General features: G+C 52.8%; 1 protein-coding gene across 6 annotated transcripts in view; it reads left to right on the forward strand.

Annotated features, from left to right (window-relative positions):
- The window catches only part of KLHL29 (kelch like family member 29), a 326,752-nt gene that overhangs the window by 290,523 nt on the left and 20,105 nt on the right, over positions 1-16,124 (forward strand). For all 6 annotated transcript variants that reach the window (XM_043917266.1, XM_043917268.1, XM_043917263.1 and 3 more), the window contains one exon: positions 9,506-9,644. In XM_043917266.1, the coding sequence (XP_043773201.1) occupies positions 9,506-9,644 (139 nt within the window). The remainder of the gene's footprint in view (positions 1-9,505; positions 9,645-16,124) is intronic.

The following is a 16,124-nucleotide window of genomic DNA, read 5'->3' on the forward strand; positions in this document are numbered from 1 at the left end:
CACATATGCTCATACACATACAGGCATGCTCATACACACATCATATGCTCACACACACCATACGTTCATGCCCACGTACTTAACACACTTAAACACACACATACATAGCCCTGTGGTTTATGCCTTGCCCCTGCAGCCCACCTGGTCAGCTCCCTCACCATCACCAGCCCCATGGAAGCCTCTCTGCTCTCCACGGAGCAGAGTCAGCCCCCTCCCATGTGCCCCCTGCCCAGTGCTTGCCCCTCTAAACCTTCTCACCCAGCATCACAGTTATTAGGTGTGTCCCCTGTTACAGTGAGCTCCCCAGATCTGCAAACATGTGCATTCACATGTGTCCTGAGGACCCCACCGAGTGACCAGCCACAGGAGACAAACGACGCCTGTTTAATGGATAATTAAGTGGGCCAAACAGACACAAGGTATCTGAAGTTCCAGAGTCTGCCTCCAAAAGGGACATCCGTGTCTCAGCCTCACTCAACTGTGGAACCAGTCTCCTGCTCCAGGGTGCCCCTAACTTAATCTAAAGCCCTGCCCATTATTGCCCTGACCCGGGGGGGCACTTGGAGCTCTCCAAGGTGCTGAACCCGGTTCTCTCACTTGGGCCCAACTGTCTGTCCTGGCCTCTTGACTCTAGTTTCTGTAGCTGAGAACCACCCCCACCTTCCAGGAATCTACTCTCTGATGGAAAAGAAGCCATCTCTAAATACACTATAGGCAGAACCCAGTTCACAGGGGCACAGAGCACCATGAGAGCACAGAGAGAGGAAAGTGCTCCCTCTCCCCAGTCCCAGACTGTTTCAACTGTGTCCCTGCTGCCAGACCCAGTCTTGTCCTCCCCTAGTCCTGAGGACCAAGGCTCCTCCCAATGCCCACCTCCTGAAGGGAATTCTAACCAAGTTTTAGCTCCTTGAGGGGGCCACCTTCCCTCCAAAACCCCTGTCCCCTGGCTGCTCCCAGATCATCTGCCTTGGGCTCCCACCAGGCCCTTGGGAACCCCACTTTCAGCATCCTGACTTGACTCACCTGGATCTTAATTCACTGCATATCGGCCCTCCCCACTCCAGCTCCTGGCCAAACTCTCTGCACTCTGCTCTTGACCTCGTTTCTCACCCAACTCTCCTAAGCCCTGGCCTCCATCCAAGATCTCTCTGACTCCTCCCTCCTCCCATGACCTTTTCATCCTCTCCTGCTCAGAGTATTCCCATCGCCCCCTTAGCTTCCTAGAAGCAGGGGAAGGAGCCAGGTGGAACCTTCTTTAGCAGGGCAGGAAGGACTAACAGGTGCCAGTGTCGACCTAACCAGGCACCTTCCTCCAACCTGCAGCCTCAGGGCTTGCCCAGTGACCTTCCCTGCTCAGCCAAATCTCTGCCCCCACTTCTGCAGCCTTCTAGCAAGGCTCCTCAAGCTGGTGCTGAGATTCTAACACTCTGCTCCCCATCCCACCCTCCTTCATGCCTCCCCAAACAAAATGCCATTCCCTTTGACTCTTACCCCCAGGTCATAGGCCAGAGCAGTTAGTGAAGTTATCGGCCCACGTGGGGGCAGATCTTTCCATCCAGGCAGCTGGGACCCTGGAATATTGAGAGGACCTCCTCTCTCTGGCCACTGTGTGTGAAACCCCCTGTTCTGAAGAGTTTCCTGAGGGTTCCAGGCTACACCTGTTCTCAACAGAGCTGGTGGGCTAGTCAGTCTTTCCCAGGAGGGCCTTTAAGGCTCTTCAGAGCCATAGGAGCTGACAGAAGAAATAAACCCTTCCCTGAGGAGGACCTAGTGAATGCAGTCATGTTTGAGCAGCCAGAGATGCCATACAAAGTGTGGGGTCATCACCATTATTATTAACCCTAGTGTCTCCTAAAGTTAGAAGGGGCTCAGTTTTCACATTCTTTCCCTTTGATTCCACAGAAGTGTGACATTTCAAATGGTTCTTTTGGATCATGTTTTGGGGAAGCTATTCTTGCCACCCAGAACGTGTCTGCATCTGGTCTGTAACACACCCTGAATTCCAATCAGAAAGGAATTTTTCATGCAAAACATGGTGTCAGGTGTTCAGGGGGTATCGGGGCTGCAGAGAAACAAGCCCTCTGGAAGATCATACCTTAGAAAGGAGACAGACAAGTAGACATTCCTCTGGAATTAGGCAGCCAGGAATCTCTACTGCAATTGAGTCACCAACAAAGTCTCATGGGACCACTGGAGAGGTCTGTGATCAGGGAACTGGGTTAGAATTCTTAAGGAGTGGAATTTAAGCTGAGGCTTAAGGGATGGATGAGACCTTGAGAAAACAAGTGTTGGGGGATACTTGACCGAAGGGGCAGAAAGAAACAACCAAAGTGAAGGAACAGGACATAGTGGGCGTGAACTCAGAGAGAGAGTTGAGGGATGTGGGGACATAAATAAAAGAGAGTGAAGCTATAAACAAAGACTAAGAACAGGTCCTAGAAGGCTCTGGGAGTCACTGGGAGGAGTTTAGCAATGAGGGATCAGGCATTCCTTGCCAAGGTGGGTCTCTAGATGAGGAAAGAGCCCTTCCTCAAGGTCACAGGGCAGTCGTGGTGATTCTGTGGCTTGACCTAAGTCTCCCAGTCATGCTTCCCCCACAGCCAGGCTGGCAGCTGCCTCTGGTCAGTCCTCGAATCTAAGAGACAGAAGAAGAGAAGGGGATGTCCCTGTCAGCTTTAGGAGGGCTTCCAGAAATTTTAAGGAGAAAAATTTTGATGACTTTTATATCTTCTTGGAGACCATGAGGATGTTCCAACTGGAAGGTTATCTTCATTCTGTCCAGCAAATGCTTAACCAACACCGATTGGTGCACAGCCCTGGGGCAGGGGCTCTAGGGACAGAAAGGACCTTGGGTGCCAGATGTCACTGCTTGAGAAATAGGTCTGTCACGCAGGGTTGGACAACTTGGAAAAGGCAGGCTGCTGAGAGGTGGTGACTGCTCTTAGGGCTTTTGTTCCCTTTCAGGCAAATGGCAGGAATTTCCATTAGGGCAACCAGACAACCTGACTAAGCCACTGAGTCAGGCAGGAAGCCTTCGCTAGAGAACCCCGTTTCCTGGGAGGGTTTGCCCTCGGGATGGTGGGGCTAAGGCGGTGTGACTTCCCAGGAGAAGGCCTATCCTTCCAACTCAGGCTGGGCGTGCAGCCCACAGGTTTTATTCCATCTTACCAGGAAGCTGGAGCCCAGCTGGCTCTCAAGACTGATTCTGAGCCCAGTTCTTCTTTGTAAAAGGAGAAGGCGGAGATGTGTATATGTGACGGTGGAGGAGGGAGGACGTGAAAGAGCAGTGTCCCGCTTGGCAGCCCAGCCACTCCCTGACTGCCTGTGAAAGGAGCAGCAGGAGGCTGTGTTTGTGTAAAGCCACCATTGGTCCCCACGGTGTCAACATTCCTCGGGCTCCTGCTCCCGAATAAATTATCCGCTGGGTGTATGTGACACAGCCTTTGCTGGGCTTTCTCAGTATATTTCACAACTGCTCTGAGTTTATAATTGTTTCAGATCCTTTATCAAATATGTGTCATAGAGACCAATGGAATCGGGTGCGTTTATCACCTAGCTGGGTTCTTACTTGAGCTCTGAAAAAAATTATTTGGTCGCACAATCTTTCTCGGGGCTCTGAGTTAATGGACTTCTCTGCTGCAAAGCCACTGAAATTCGTTGCCTTTTAATATTTGACATCTCTTCCTCTTTATTACCACCTCAGACAGCCCTTCCAGTCCAGCTGGAACGAGCCCATTAGTCTCTGACAAATAACTTGTGTCGTTTGGTAAAAAATATGCAGAAGTTTGGCTGCAACTCCATCTCCAGTCTTGGTTCTGCTTGTGGCTTCACTCTCCTCTAAGCAAAGCATCCAAGGAATTCCCTGGTGATCCAGTGGCTAGGACTCCAAGCTCTCACTGCGGAGGGCCTGAGTTCAATCCTTGGTCAAGGAGCTAAGATCCTACAAGTCATGCAGTGCGACAAATAAATAAAATAAATAAATAATAAAGCTCCCTCCATTAAAAACACACACACACACACAAACAAGCAAAGCCTCCAGCCCCAGGCAGACCTTTCCGAGGGTCTGCAGTCTCCTTTCTTTCTGATGCCACTGGCTGCTGGATTCATAAAGCTGGGTTACCCTAATCAAGTTAAATAAAGCTTGAGACAAGGAATTTAGAGATGTCTGTGACTAGGTACCTTAAATTAATTAATTTTTTTAAAGTTTAAAAATAAATAAATGCTTGGTTTACAAAAAAAAAAAAAAAAGAATTAGCCTCACAGCAGTACTTTTCACAGCAGTTCAAAGAAAGAAGCAACCCAGGTGTCCATTGACAGATGAATGGATAAGCAAAAGGTGGTCAGTACATACAATGATTCAATACCTGGTTGGGGAACTAAGATCCCACAAGCCAAGAGGCACAGTCAAAAAAAAAAAAAATTAAAAAGGAAGAAAAGAAGCCTATCTATTCTTCCCATAGAAAGGAAGGACATTTGCACACATGCCACAACATGGATGAGCCCTGAGGACACTGTGCTAAGTGAAATAAGTCAGTCACAAAGACAGATACTGCACGATTCCATTTATACAAGATACCTAGAATAGTCAAGTTTATAGAGACAGAAAGATGTGGAAAGAGGAGAACAGGAAGTTGTTGTTTAAGGGGTACAGAATTTCAGTTTAGCAAGATGAAGCTTGCACAGCAGTAAAATGTATAATATGTAACAGTTAAACGTATAGTGTAGAGTAATAAAATGTATTTAACACAGCTGAACTTAAAAATGGTCAGGATGGTAATTTTACAACAACGGTGGAAAGAATGAACTTCAAACTGAACCAGCAAAGGAGAAACAGACACAAAGGAAGTTCTCAGAGCATTTGAGTTCATCATCTATTCATGCCTTCGATATCAGTTAGGTGTTGCTGCATAACAAATAGTTCTAAGATTTAGTGGCTTAAAACAACAACCACTTCCCTGGTGGCTCAGCCAGTAAAGAATTCACCTGCAATGCGGGAGACCTGGGTTTGATCCCTGGGTTGGGAAGATCCCCTGGAGGAGGGCAGGGCAACCCACTCCGGTATTCTTGCCTGGAGAATCCCCATGGACAGAGGAGGCTGGCAGGCTGCAGTCCATGGAATCGTAAAGAGTCAGACAAGACTGAGCAACTAAGCGCAATAAGCACAGCACTGTCTGGGTTGGGCTCAGGTGTCCTGGGTCAGACTCAGCTGATCTTGGCGGGGGCTGGCTGGTCTAAATGGCTCATCTGCGAGGGCTCACCTCTGCTGCACGTGTTCTCTCATCCTCCAACAGAAGTAGCCCAGGAGTGATCGAATGGTGGTGGTGGTATGAATTCCCAAAAAAATAAGCAAAAGCAAGCAAGGCCCCTTGAAGCTGTGGCTCACCCTCACAGAGTGTCCTTTCAACCAAGTTTTCGGGTCTGAAACAAGTCACAAGTCCAGTCAAGATTCAAAGGGTGGGGCAAATAACTCTACCCTTTGATGGGAGGGGCTGCAAAGAATTTTTGCAATCTAGCACACTGGCTGTATACATATGTCAGGCGTGTGCTAAGGGTTGAAGACAAGATACAATCCTGTGCAGGAGACATCCATATAAATAAATAATTACAACACATAGTGTGCTATAAAGAAGTAAGCACAGGATGCCAAGGACAGTGGAGGGCCAAGAAATCTGGAGGGAATAGGGGAAAGAGGCAATGAGACCTGGAACAAAAATAATACCTTAACTGGTATTGCAAGATAAAATGATGATTAGCCCAAAGAAGCAGGGAGGAAGAAAGACCTGAGCAGAGAGGCAAAGAGAGGAATGAAGGATGGAGGGGGACCTGCCTGGGGGTGCGGTGAGGCTTTGGTGGGGAGTGAAGGGCTCACGGGGACGGGAGGAGCTGGATGTGGGGCAGGGAGACATCACAGAGGGTCTGGCTCCCACGGCTGAGCCATGAAAATTTTACTTAAGCAGAGGCTGATCATCAGGCTGCTGTGTGGAGGGAGCTTGGAGAGGGAACAGGTCAGAAAAGAGCAGACAGACTTGGAGGCTGTTGCAGGGACTCAGGTAAGAGAGGATGGCAGCTCCGATAGGGCGCTGATGTGAAAGGGACCGGAAGTGAATCAGTGCAGAGATTTCTAGGTGGTAAAAGAGGCAGGACTGGGTGGGAGGGGAAGGAAGGCGTCAGGGAGAAGCCTAGTGAATGGGTGGGCGGGTGGTCTGAGCTGAGGGAGTTTCCCAAGGAGGAGCAAGGTGGAGGGCACAGGGGAGCCACCTGGGTGGTCAAGGCAAGGGCGTAGGGTCCCCACTCAAAGTCAGGAAGACCAGGAAACAATTTCCCCCCAGCCTTGAACTTTGAGGTCAAGGCCTGTCCTCCTTCACAAGTCAAGGCCTATTCTGCTTGTGGTCAGAATCCAATTTGAAGATATACCCCCTGCCAGGCTCTGCCCTGAGGCCTGCAGACCACCCAAGCTGGGCACCGTGTGGCTGGTCTGAAGGCTTCCCCAGGAACTCACAGGGCCTCCAAGCCCCTCAGACCTGAAGGGGTTTCCTTTACCAAGACAGGGTAGGCAGGGGGGCAGCTTGTGCCCAGAGCCCATGCTGGCTTCCTCCCATGGATCCTCAGTCACCATGTCCCCAGATGCCTGCTCTCCAGCCGGGCACTCAGCCAGCAGCAGTAAGCACGTACCTACTGATCAATACTTCCAATGCACTCGGGGCCCTGCTGTGAGAAGGACTCCCCTGGTGAGCCCTTTCATAAATTGAAAATTTCTTCTGTAACTGAGTAATCTTGCCCAGCTATTAAAACCAGATTTCCGCAAAACAAGGGTAGGAAGCACCCACAGTTCCAAGGACCTGGCTCTCCAAGCACCTCCCAGATCCACCCTGGGGAGCAGGCATCACTGCTGGGGCCCAGGCTGCAGATGGAATAATCCCTGGGAACTTGGTTTGAAGGAAAATTTTCCAAAACAGTCAGAATGCTTTGGACCCAGAAGGCATGGCATTCTGTGTAGCTAGCCCTGCATTCTCCCTGTTGCCTGAGCACGGTTAACTTAGCAGGCGTCTGGGGCTGTATCCGTCTCTCAATGCAGTGACCACTGAGGCCACCAGAGCTCGTGCCCATGGTGCCTGGGGGAACTGAGTGCCAAAAGCTGGAGCAACTTGTCAAGGATTACCCAGCCAATTAGTGGCAAAGCTGGAACAAGAACCGGAAATTCCAGCCCAGAGCTCTTTCTTCCCCCACCCCACCCCCCATCTCCTCATGGGATTTCACTCCAAAAGGTGACATCATCCATCTGGCTCACAGTTTGGGAATGAATTCAGCTGGGGCTCCTTTGTGGAGCTGATGTGCCATGCGAACACAGCTGTTCAGCCTTAACCCAGCCCAACCCTGCAGGCTCTCCCTGAGTCGGGTCCACCCCAGGAGGCCGTGTGCTTCAGGTCCCCACTGCCAACTCTTCCCAGGGGTCCCACGGCCCCAACCTTAGCCCCACAGCTGAATCCACCACCCTCTCCCTTCCTGAGGTCCCCCCAGAAGCAGGAACCTGCCCTGCACCCTGCCTCTGCCAATACCGCTGGGATCCACCCTGGCCACCCCACTGCACAGAACCCCTGCTGACTTCCTTTTGCCCAGAGCATTAAGCTCACTCACAAGGTTTTGAGATCTAACCTCCTCCTGTCCTCCCATCACATCTCTGTCTCTCCCCCAGTCCTTGTGTCTGTCCCCTGTATCCACCCCATGGTGTCCTCCTTGCCCTCCACCTGGGGCTTTGCGCCCTGCTGGTCTCCCTTGCTCCAGGTTGGAGCACACCCATGGGAGCCGTTAGAGTCCCCAGCAAATGAACTCCCTCCCCCAACACACACACACTCCTGTAGGTGCCCTGCGGTGACCCCAGCTCAGCGTGATGTTGGTTTGGTGAGGGACACAGATTTGGCATTGCCCAAGCACCTCGGTACCCACCCCGTGAGATCCCAGTGTGTCCTCTTGAAGGGTCTGGCTGATCTCAAAGCCCACAAGCTCTTGCCCATCCCTGATTGTGAGCATCTGATCTTCACCAAGTTCTGGGAATAGAACAGAGGGAGCCTCCATCCCCATTTTACAGACACAGAAAGAGAGGCTCAGGAAGCACAGGGCCTCGGCCTCAGACATAAGTGTCAGAGGTGGAGCTGGGCTCGGCAGGTATCTTGGCAGGCAGTTGATGATGGCCCAGGAGGACAGAGATGAGTGGCCAGGCTGGAGCAGGGCCCACTGGAGAGTAATTCCAGAACACCACCCACGGTGCTGCAAAGACCCACCCAGGGGGCGCGAGGTTCCCGTGGGGGACTTAGAGCATGGGGCTCAGTCCTGCAGACCACCCTCTCCCATTCAGCTGCTGAATAGTCTAGGTCATTCTAGCCCGATAATCTGGACCTCTGATGTCCAGCTACCAGGAAAGCTAAAGGTAGGCTCTATCCAGGAGGAGGTCGGGTCGGGGGGCAGGCAGGCCGGGCAAGGCTGGTGGGAGTGTTGCTCCTCTGAAGGCTTTAACTTTGCAAGTGAGAGTGTTTATATAGACTAAGCAGGATAGTTGTCAGGCTCTCCTCCTTCCCTCCTCTGAGCCTTGAAGTGGGTCTGGGAGAAGCCTCTGACATGCCCACGTTCGGAGCCCAAGCACCCGGGGCACTCTCTGTGCCGGCCCCAGGTGGCCAAGACACCAGGCAAAGGTAGGTATGTGCAGGCTGGAAGGCCACTTCTTGGAACCGCCTGGGGCTGCAAGCCAGGCTCTCCTGTGCTGAAGACCCAGGTGAGGGGAGGGGGTCCTGAGAGGATGACTCAGGAAGTGGGAGGAGGTATAGACTATCCTTGCCCCTGGCTTGCTTCCCCACCCTCACCCCTGAACCCCCACATCAGTCCCGAAGTGTGAAAGGGAGGTGCTCATCAGGCCCCCACTCCACCCCTCCTTTCTTGGGGGCCCCTCCCCAAGAAGCTCGCACTATCCATGGCTTTGAGGATCTAATGTAAGGGATGCTGTTTTTGCAGGTTTTGTGGTTTTTATTCCTTTGAACCATATCCAGCCCATCTTACATCACAATGCCATGCTTTACTTGGTATCAGATACATCGGCACTCATTGGCATTTGGAGAACTTGTTCCGTAGTTAAATTCCAGTTTTTAGTTGTCTATGATGATGTATTCTCTGTGTTTCCAGTTGTCGGTATGGGAATCTTTTCTCCCAACCTTTCAATTCTGGGTTTGGTTTTTTTAGTTTTTGGGTTTTTTTGTTGTTGTTTTGTGTTTGATTTTTTTTTTTTTTTTTTTTGCTTTTGAAAGTCGTTATTCCTTTGGTTACGTAACCCCTCCCAGTTGCTGCTTGTTTACGCATTGTTTGTGACTTCTTTTGACTGTCAGTGTTTGAGCCAGTCTTGCCAAGAAACAGTATCAAGTATTTTCCTATTTCTCTACTTCTTGAAAAAAAAATTTAATTAAAAAAAAAAAAAACTCTTAATGGGAACCTGGCCCTGTCTGTCTTCTCTGTTCTGCAGAAATGTTGAAGGAATTGAACCAGCAGCGCAGAGCGAAAGCGTTTACAGACCTGAAAATTGTTGTTGAAGGCAGAGAGTTTGAAGTCCACCAAAATGTTCTAGCTTCCTGCAGCTTGTATTTCAAGGACCTGATTCAAAGGTTTGCCTTCCTTCCAGCTGTGGTCGGGTCTGTTCCTTTGTAGGACGCTTTTGTGTCGCTTTTCTCCTCCCCTCTCTTACAGGTTCCTGAAGCGTGACTCCCTGTCACAGAGCCAGTAGCCATCTCTCCTCCCCCTCCTCCTCCCAGTGCCCCCTCACACACAGCCTCAGAGCAGCCACTGTCCCCACCCCACCCCACACAGCTTTGCTGGTCCCTGGGGTGGGGGGCCTCTGCCAGCAGTAGGCGACATTCCACCCCACCCTTGAGGATCCTGCATTCTCAGTGGCTCACAAGCCCTCCCTGAGGTTAGGAGGACTGCAGACTCCACTCTAAGGGACCACTGCACACCGTCCCCCGGGGCCAGCACAGGTCCCCAGCACCGTCACCACTGCTGTGATAGCGAACTTAATGCCAGGACAGCACATCGACCAGACCGCCCCCCACCGAGGAGCACGGGGCACCCGCGGGGCCGCTTGTCCAACAGCCCAAGTCAGGGAGAACTGACTTGTAGCCAAAGCCTCATTCACACTGCATGTCTCGATACTGTACAATGAGCCTAAGCCAGCCCTTCTGAGCACAGACCAGGTGTGTCCTAAACACGGTCTCTCTCAGCCTTTGCTCCCCTCCCCTCCTACCCTCTGCCCCGGGCTATTTCTACCTGAATGAGTCTTAATGGTGCATGAGCATCTTTTTTTTTTTTTTTCCATTATGTTGATTTTTTTTTTTTTTTTTACTTTGTCTGCTTCATACCCTTGCAAAGAAGTCAGGGGCCACCTTCTAGCGCCTTAGTGAGGGAGAGCAGACGAGGGGGCCGGCCCAGGGTAACGCTCCTGTTTCTCTCACCCATCAGCAGATTAATGCCGCTGCTCATTTTGCCTTGCAGCCTCTCCGGGGCGGACGCTGAGCCGGGACTGTGCTCAGAGTGTGAGGACAGACCTCTGCTTGCTTCCCACTGCTGTGTTTGGACTTGCCAACTAACCCCAGAGTGACTGTGTTTTGTTCCAGGATGGCATACTGGCCGGCATCTCCTTTCCAATCTGTTGTGTCCTTTCACTTCGAGCTGAGCTGCCCGGCGTGCGAGCCCCGCGCAGCCGCGCTGGCCCCAGCCATGCAGGAACGGGCAGGCTCTTTGTGACTTCCAGTCCCATGGATAGCTCGGCTCTCCCGCCCCCAGTGCTTGGATTCTCTCTGATCGAGCACAGGGGTCGGGGCACGAGCTCTGGGGTGAAGGGGCACGGCCAGTGGCTTCTTCGGGCCAGAGGAGGTCTTTGTGCTGCCACCCTTGGCAAATTCTCAACTGACAGTGACCGGCACCTGGCCGTTGGATTGCAGAACCGGCATCCTCGGCCTTGGTCCCTGCTCCAGGTCGCTGGAGAGCACAGAGGGGGCAGGATACAGGGGCAGCTTGGTACTGAGCGATGGCCCAGCCCTGGTCTAGAAAGATGTGGGCAAGGGGAGCGCAGGAGCTCTTTGACTATTGTCAGAGACCATACATGTAAAGCCAGAAGCTCGCACACGACAGAGAAGAGACACAGCTAGGTGGGAATCCAAAGTAGTGAAGGCTTCTTGGGCAGACCAAAAAGGAGGAAGAACATTCCAGGCAAAGGACAGGTTGCTTGGAATGTTCTGGAATGCAAGGAATGTTCTACAATGTTTTAAAATGTTTCAGGCAAAGGATGGGTTGCCTGGAATAACAAGTTGAGGACAGAGAAAGTCATGAGCAGTGGGGATGAGGAGATGGCCCTCCCAAAGAGAAGTGTGAGCTAGGGTGGGACGGCATGGCAGGCCCTGACCTCTAGGCCAGGGCCCTGGGCTTGGTCTGAGGGTGTGGAGCCCGTCAGGGTGAGTGGAGCAGAGACGCCCACCCTCAGATGGGAGAACTGCAGGATAGGCCTCAGTGACCCTAACCAGAAAGCCTGGGTTCAGGGGCTGAGAGGAGCTGGGAGCCGAGAGACCTGGGTTCTACCCCTGACTCTGTCCTATGACCCCAGTCAGGTCACATCCTCTCCCTTGGGCCTCGGGATTTTCTCATCTGTAAAACAGGAGGTTGGTTCAAATAATGTTCAGGTTTCCTTCCTGCTCTCACAGGGTGACGGTGAGGAAATGGGAAGGGCTTCCCGAGTGCAAGCACAGACAGGCAGGTCCACAGACCAAGGTCAGGGGCGAGCTGGGGGAGGTGATGCATTGAATGTTTGGCCTGTTGAGTTTCAGCAGCCTGAAGATACCCAAGTAGAGATGACTGGTAGGCAGCCAGAGGTCTGAGGTCTGGGGAGACAGGGCTGGGTCTTTAGCATACACGAGGGTCGCTCACCAGGAGAGGAGGCCACAGCAGAGCCCAGAGATGCCCCTGCAGTTCAAAATCACAATGCCAGAAAATTCCAAGGTCATCTGGCTCAGGTGGTAAAGAATCTGCCTGTAAAGCGGGAGACCTGGGTTTTTCGATCCCTGGGTTGGGAAGATCCCCTGGAGAAAGGAATGGCAACCTACTCCAGTATTCTTGCCTGGAGAATTCCATGGGCAGAGGCTATAGTCCAAGGAGTCGCAGAGAGTCGAACACAACTAATCAAGTCAAACACGACTGAGCAACAAACACCTTCACTTTCTAGTGGTTAGGACTTGGCACTTTTACTGCGGGGACAAGCCCTGGTTGGAGAACTAAGATCCTGCAAGAGGCAAGATGCAGCCAAGAAAAAAAAAAAATTCACATTGTTAATTTGCAGGCATTTAAAATTTTACTTCTCTAGTCCTAACTATAGGCACATGTCACTATTTCTGCCCACAGAGGCCAGGAGACACCTCCATGGGGAGGAAAGCAGACTCAATAGGAAGATGATTTCCTTCCCAGCCATGTAAAATCCTCAAGTATTTCACGTTCTTAGTGGTCAGGGAGCATCTGCCATTGCCATGTCACATCTGTCTCCTCGAGTCTGTGACCCCGAGACTTAGTGTGCGGTAGACAGAATGACCCAACAGGAGAGCAGGGCCCTGCCTGCCAAACCCCACGCAGGGTCCTTCCTCTCAGGCAGCTGCACTAACACAGGCAGAGGCGTGGGGACCATCTGTGGGCCATGACACCCTGGCCCTGCCCTTCCCCAGGGCCTAGGTAAGCCCTGTCAGGGGCAGGCGCCCTCCTTCTGTTGTCTGGGACCCCCAGGCCTGGGGGCTCTGGCTGGCCTCCTTCTGGCCTTTAGCCTAGCGCAGGTGATGAGGTCCTCACTCTGGCCCCATGAGGACCCATCCCAGAATCAGCCCCAACCCCAGTACGACGCCCTCACCTGAAGCCACAGACCAGACATGGGGAGCCCAGTCATTCCCTACTCTTCACCCAGCAAGCAAGCAGGAGCCCCTCCTGGGTACAGGGAACCGCTAGATGAGATGGACGCTGGCCCTCGGGGAGCCCACGGTCTGGGAAGGAAGAAACTATAAAGTGTGACTGGGAGTGCAGGACGAAAACAGCAGGGGAGGCTTGGTGGCTCCCAGGCCAAGTGCCTGACTCTACAAGGGAGGGGAGTTTGGAGACGGCCCCTGGGATAAGGGTGGCATCTGGCCTGGGTTTTGAACCCAGAGAAGAATTGGCCAGGCAGACAAGCTTGGGGCCTCAGGACAGTAGAGGGTGATGGCAGCACAGGTGAGCGGGTATCCCCGCAACACCAAGTACAAGGTGAAGAAGGAGGGGACGAGGCGGTGCGGAAGGCAGGAGCCAGCTCCCAGGGCTTTGTTCTAAACCTGGGGGTGTCATATTCAGGCTTGCAGTTCATAAAGATGACAATCGGACCAGGAGTGGGAAAGCCAGGTATCAGAGTGTTCTCTGGACCAGCCTCTTCAGCTTAGAGGCCTGTCAGCAACCCCCTAGCAGCCCCCAGCCCAGAGCCCCATTCTCCAGCCTCCAGGCTGAATCCATCTGTTCCTCCTTCACCTGGGTTTATACCTTTGCTGAGGCTGCAGCAGCCTTTTGCTCTTCATCTTCCCCTATTTAGTTTCAAACTGTAGTCTTCTTCCTCTGATGAGGGCGAGACCCAGCCCACAGGGAGACCTGCTGAGATGTTTAATGTCACCCTGCAAACCCCGCCCCCACTGAACTGGCGAGCAGGTGCCCCCATTCTACAGATGAAGGGATTGAGGCAAGGGAATTCTAAGTCACCAGTAGATCTGGGATTCGAACTGAGGCCCTCATGCTCTTTCTATCACCCATTTGCTGACCCAGGGAAGAACAAAACTGTCCTTTCTACTCCTGCACAAAGTTTGTAAGGAAGGGGGAAGTAAAATCTCAGGGTTGACAGTGTAGAAGTATGCAAGAAAAGGAGACGCAGACCTTGTGTGTATGTGTGTGTGTGCATGTATATTATAAATGCTTGTAAACTGGCCACAGAATCCGCCCAAGAAATGATATAACCCCTGCCCCCACGAGACAAGCCCTCTCCCCCATACCCAGAAGGGGCTGTGTCCACTGGAGTGAGGGCTGGAGGACGCTCAGAGAGGCTGGGAGAAGAGCACACGAGGCCATGGGGAGTTTCAGCACAAAGCCCAGGATGAGATGGCAGGGCTGTCACATCATCCTTCTGTGCCCATTCTGAGTCCCCGCGACAATCAGGTGAAAGCCCAGCAGGGAAAGGAGCTGCAGCCCTGTCTTTGGACAACATGAAGCCTAGTGCTGCGTAACAACCAGGCCCCACCTGCACCCAGGCTGGAGGGCGAACACCAGCAGGACTGAGTGGAGAGGAGGACAGTGGGCTGAGCCCCAGGTGTCAGGAAGGAAGGAGGATGTTTTGAGCAGACTAGACCTAGACATAAGCTTGGTCAAACTCCGGGAGATGGTGAGGCACAGGGAAGCTTGGTATCCTGCAGTCCATGGGGTCGCAAAGAGTCGGACATGACTTGGTGACTGAACAAGACCTAGTGGGATCCTGGGGAGGCAGCCTTCTGAGTCGAGTCACTTCTCAACCCCACTGAGCAGGACTGAGGTCTGCCTTTCATGAAGAAGTCCCTTCACTTGTCCCCCAGGAGCCAAGGAGCTCTGGGGGACCATTGGTGCTAGTAGGGGCACTGGCTGCACTCACTGGACCGGTGGGCTGCAGGCCCCATCAGAGGGGACCGGTCTGTTCTTCTTTAGAGACAGCAGGGGCCCTGCCTCCCTGCCACAAGTGTGGGAGACAACACCCAGGCCTAAAGGAGCATTGCCCCCATGTCTCACCAAATGAGACAGAGACCTGGCATTCTACCTTCTCTCTCCTCTCACTAAGCCTGCTGGAGCCACCAGCACATTAGAACTCTATCCTCTTTTCATAGTAAATGAAAACAGATGGACAAATTTTGTGCAGGTTGATTTTCACAAGCCCCATGTGTAGCTGCTGGGCTTCTCACTCCAGCCCCCTCTCCAGCTAAAAGGATCTCTGCAATTGAGTGGCACAGACCTGGCATGTAGGAGAACCCAGCAGAGTTAACGCAATAGTCTAGCCATGTGCCTTTCCCCCTCCTTCCCTGAGAAGGTGGGCATTTGTGGGTGGCGGGCCCACCCTTTTCTGGGAGAACAGAACAGCGTGACTAGAAGAGCAGAGAGAGAGAGAATCACACATCCCGAGTCCTGGGTGGGGTCACCCTCCTGAGTGGAGCAGGGTGCCATCCACAGCCATCCCTGCTCCATGTTTACCCCCACTACCCGCTGCCCCAACAGTTCCAGATCCAGCTTGCAGAATGAATGCATCTGATCTCTGAGGTGTGTGGAGGTGGATGAGATTCTGTCCTGAATTCTGAAGAGGGTGGTTCTTATCCTGAACGAGTGAATTGCTAATGGTGGGGTCACAAAAATCCTAATATTTGGGGTAAGCCATTCCCAGCACATCTACCAAGATCTGCCAGATCTGCCAAGTAGAGCCTGTGTCCCATACCCTGGGGACATACCCCTGATTGGGAGAAGGTGACCCCAGGAAGTTTTAGTCTTCTGAGAGAACCCGTGGCCCCTCCGTGCCCTGGACAGCTCCAGCCTGCCCCTCACTCTCATGCTCCTGCCCCCAGTGTCAGGCCCACAGCCCCACCCTGCCAAGGCTGTCATTCCTGCCCTGCTGCCCCTCTCTCCAAGGTCATGTCATGACCCCAATTGTCCAGCAGCTCCCCAGATACTCTGTGGGGCTGAGGGGAATGGGATGCTCAGAGCCCACGAGACAGCTTAGGACAGGGACAGAATGGTCATCTAGGGAGACACAGCTCCCCACTGGTGATCAGGGCCACCCTTCAAGGGTAATGCCTCCCAGGGGGTCCTTGCTCAGAGGGAAGAGGCCAACGGAGCACAGAGGTCCTGTCCCAAGATAGTCTGATGGTCAGGGACGGAGGGTGACCGCTGGCCTCCCTCTGCCCCCACGGCTGCCTGGGCCACCCAGGAGCGCCGGTGTGGACTATGAACCTGCTGTGCAAGGGAGCTGCAGGAGGCCTCACTGACAGGGGCCTCGCCTCCTCCAGATCTTGAACTCCACCACCCGAAATAGT

Source organism: Cervus elaphus, chromosome 11 (genome assembly GCF_910594005.1).
Source record: "Cervus elaphus chromosome 11, mCerEla1.1, whole genome shotgun sequence".
In the NCBI taxonomy this organism is placed as follows: Eukaryota; Metazoa; Chordata; class Mammalia; order Artiodactyla; family Cervidae; genus Cervus; species Cervus elaphus.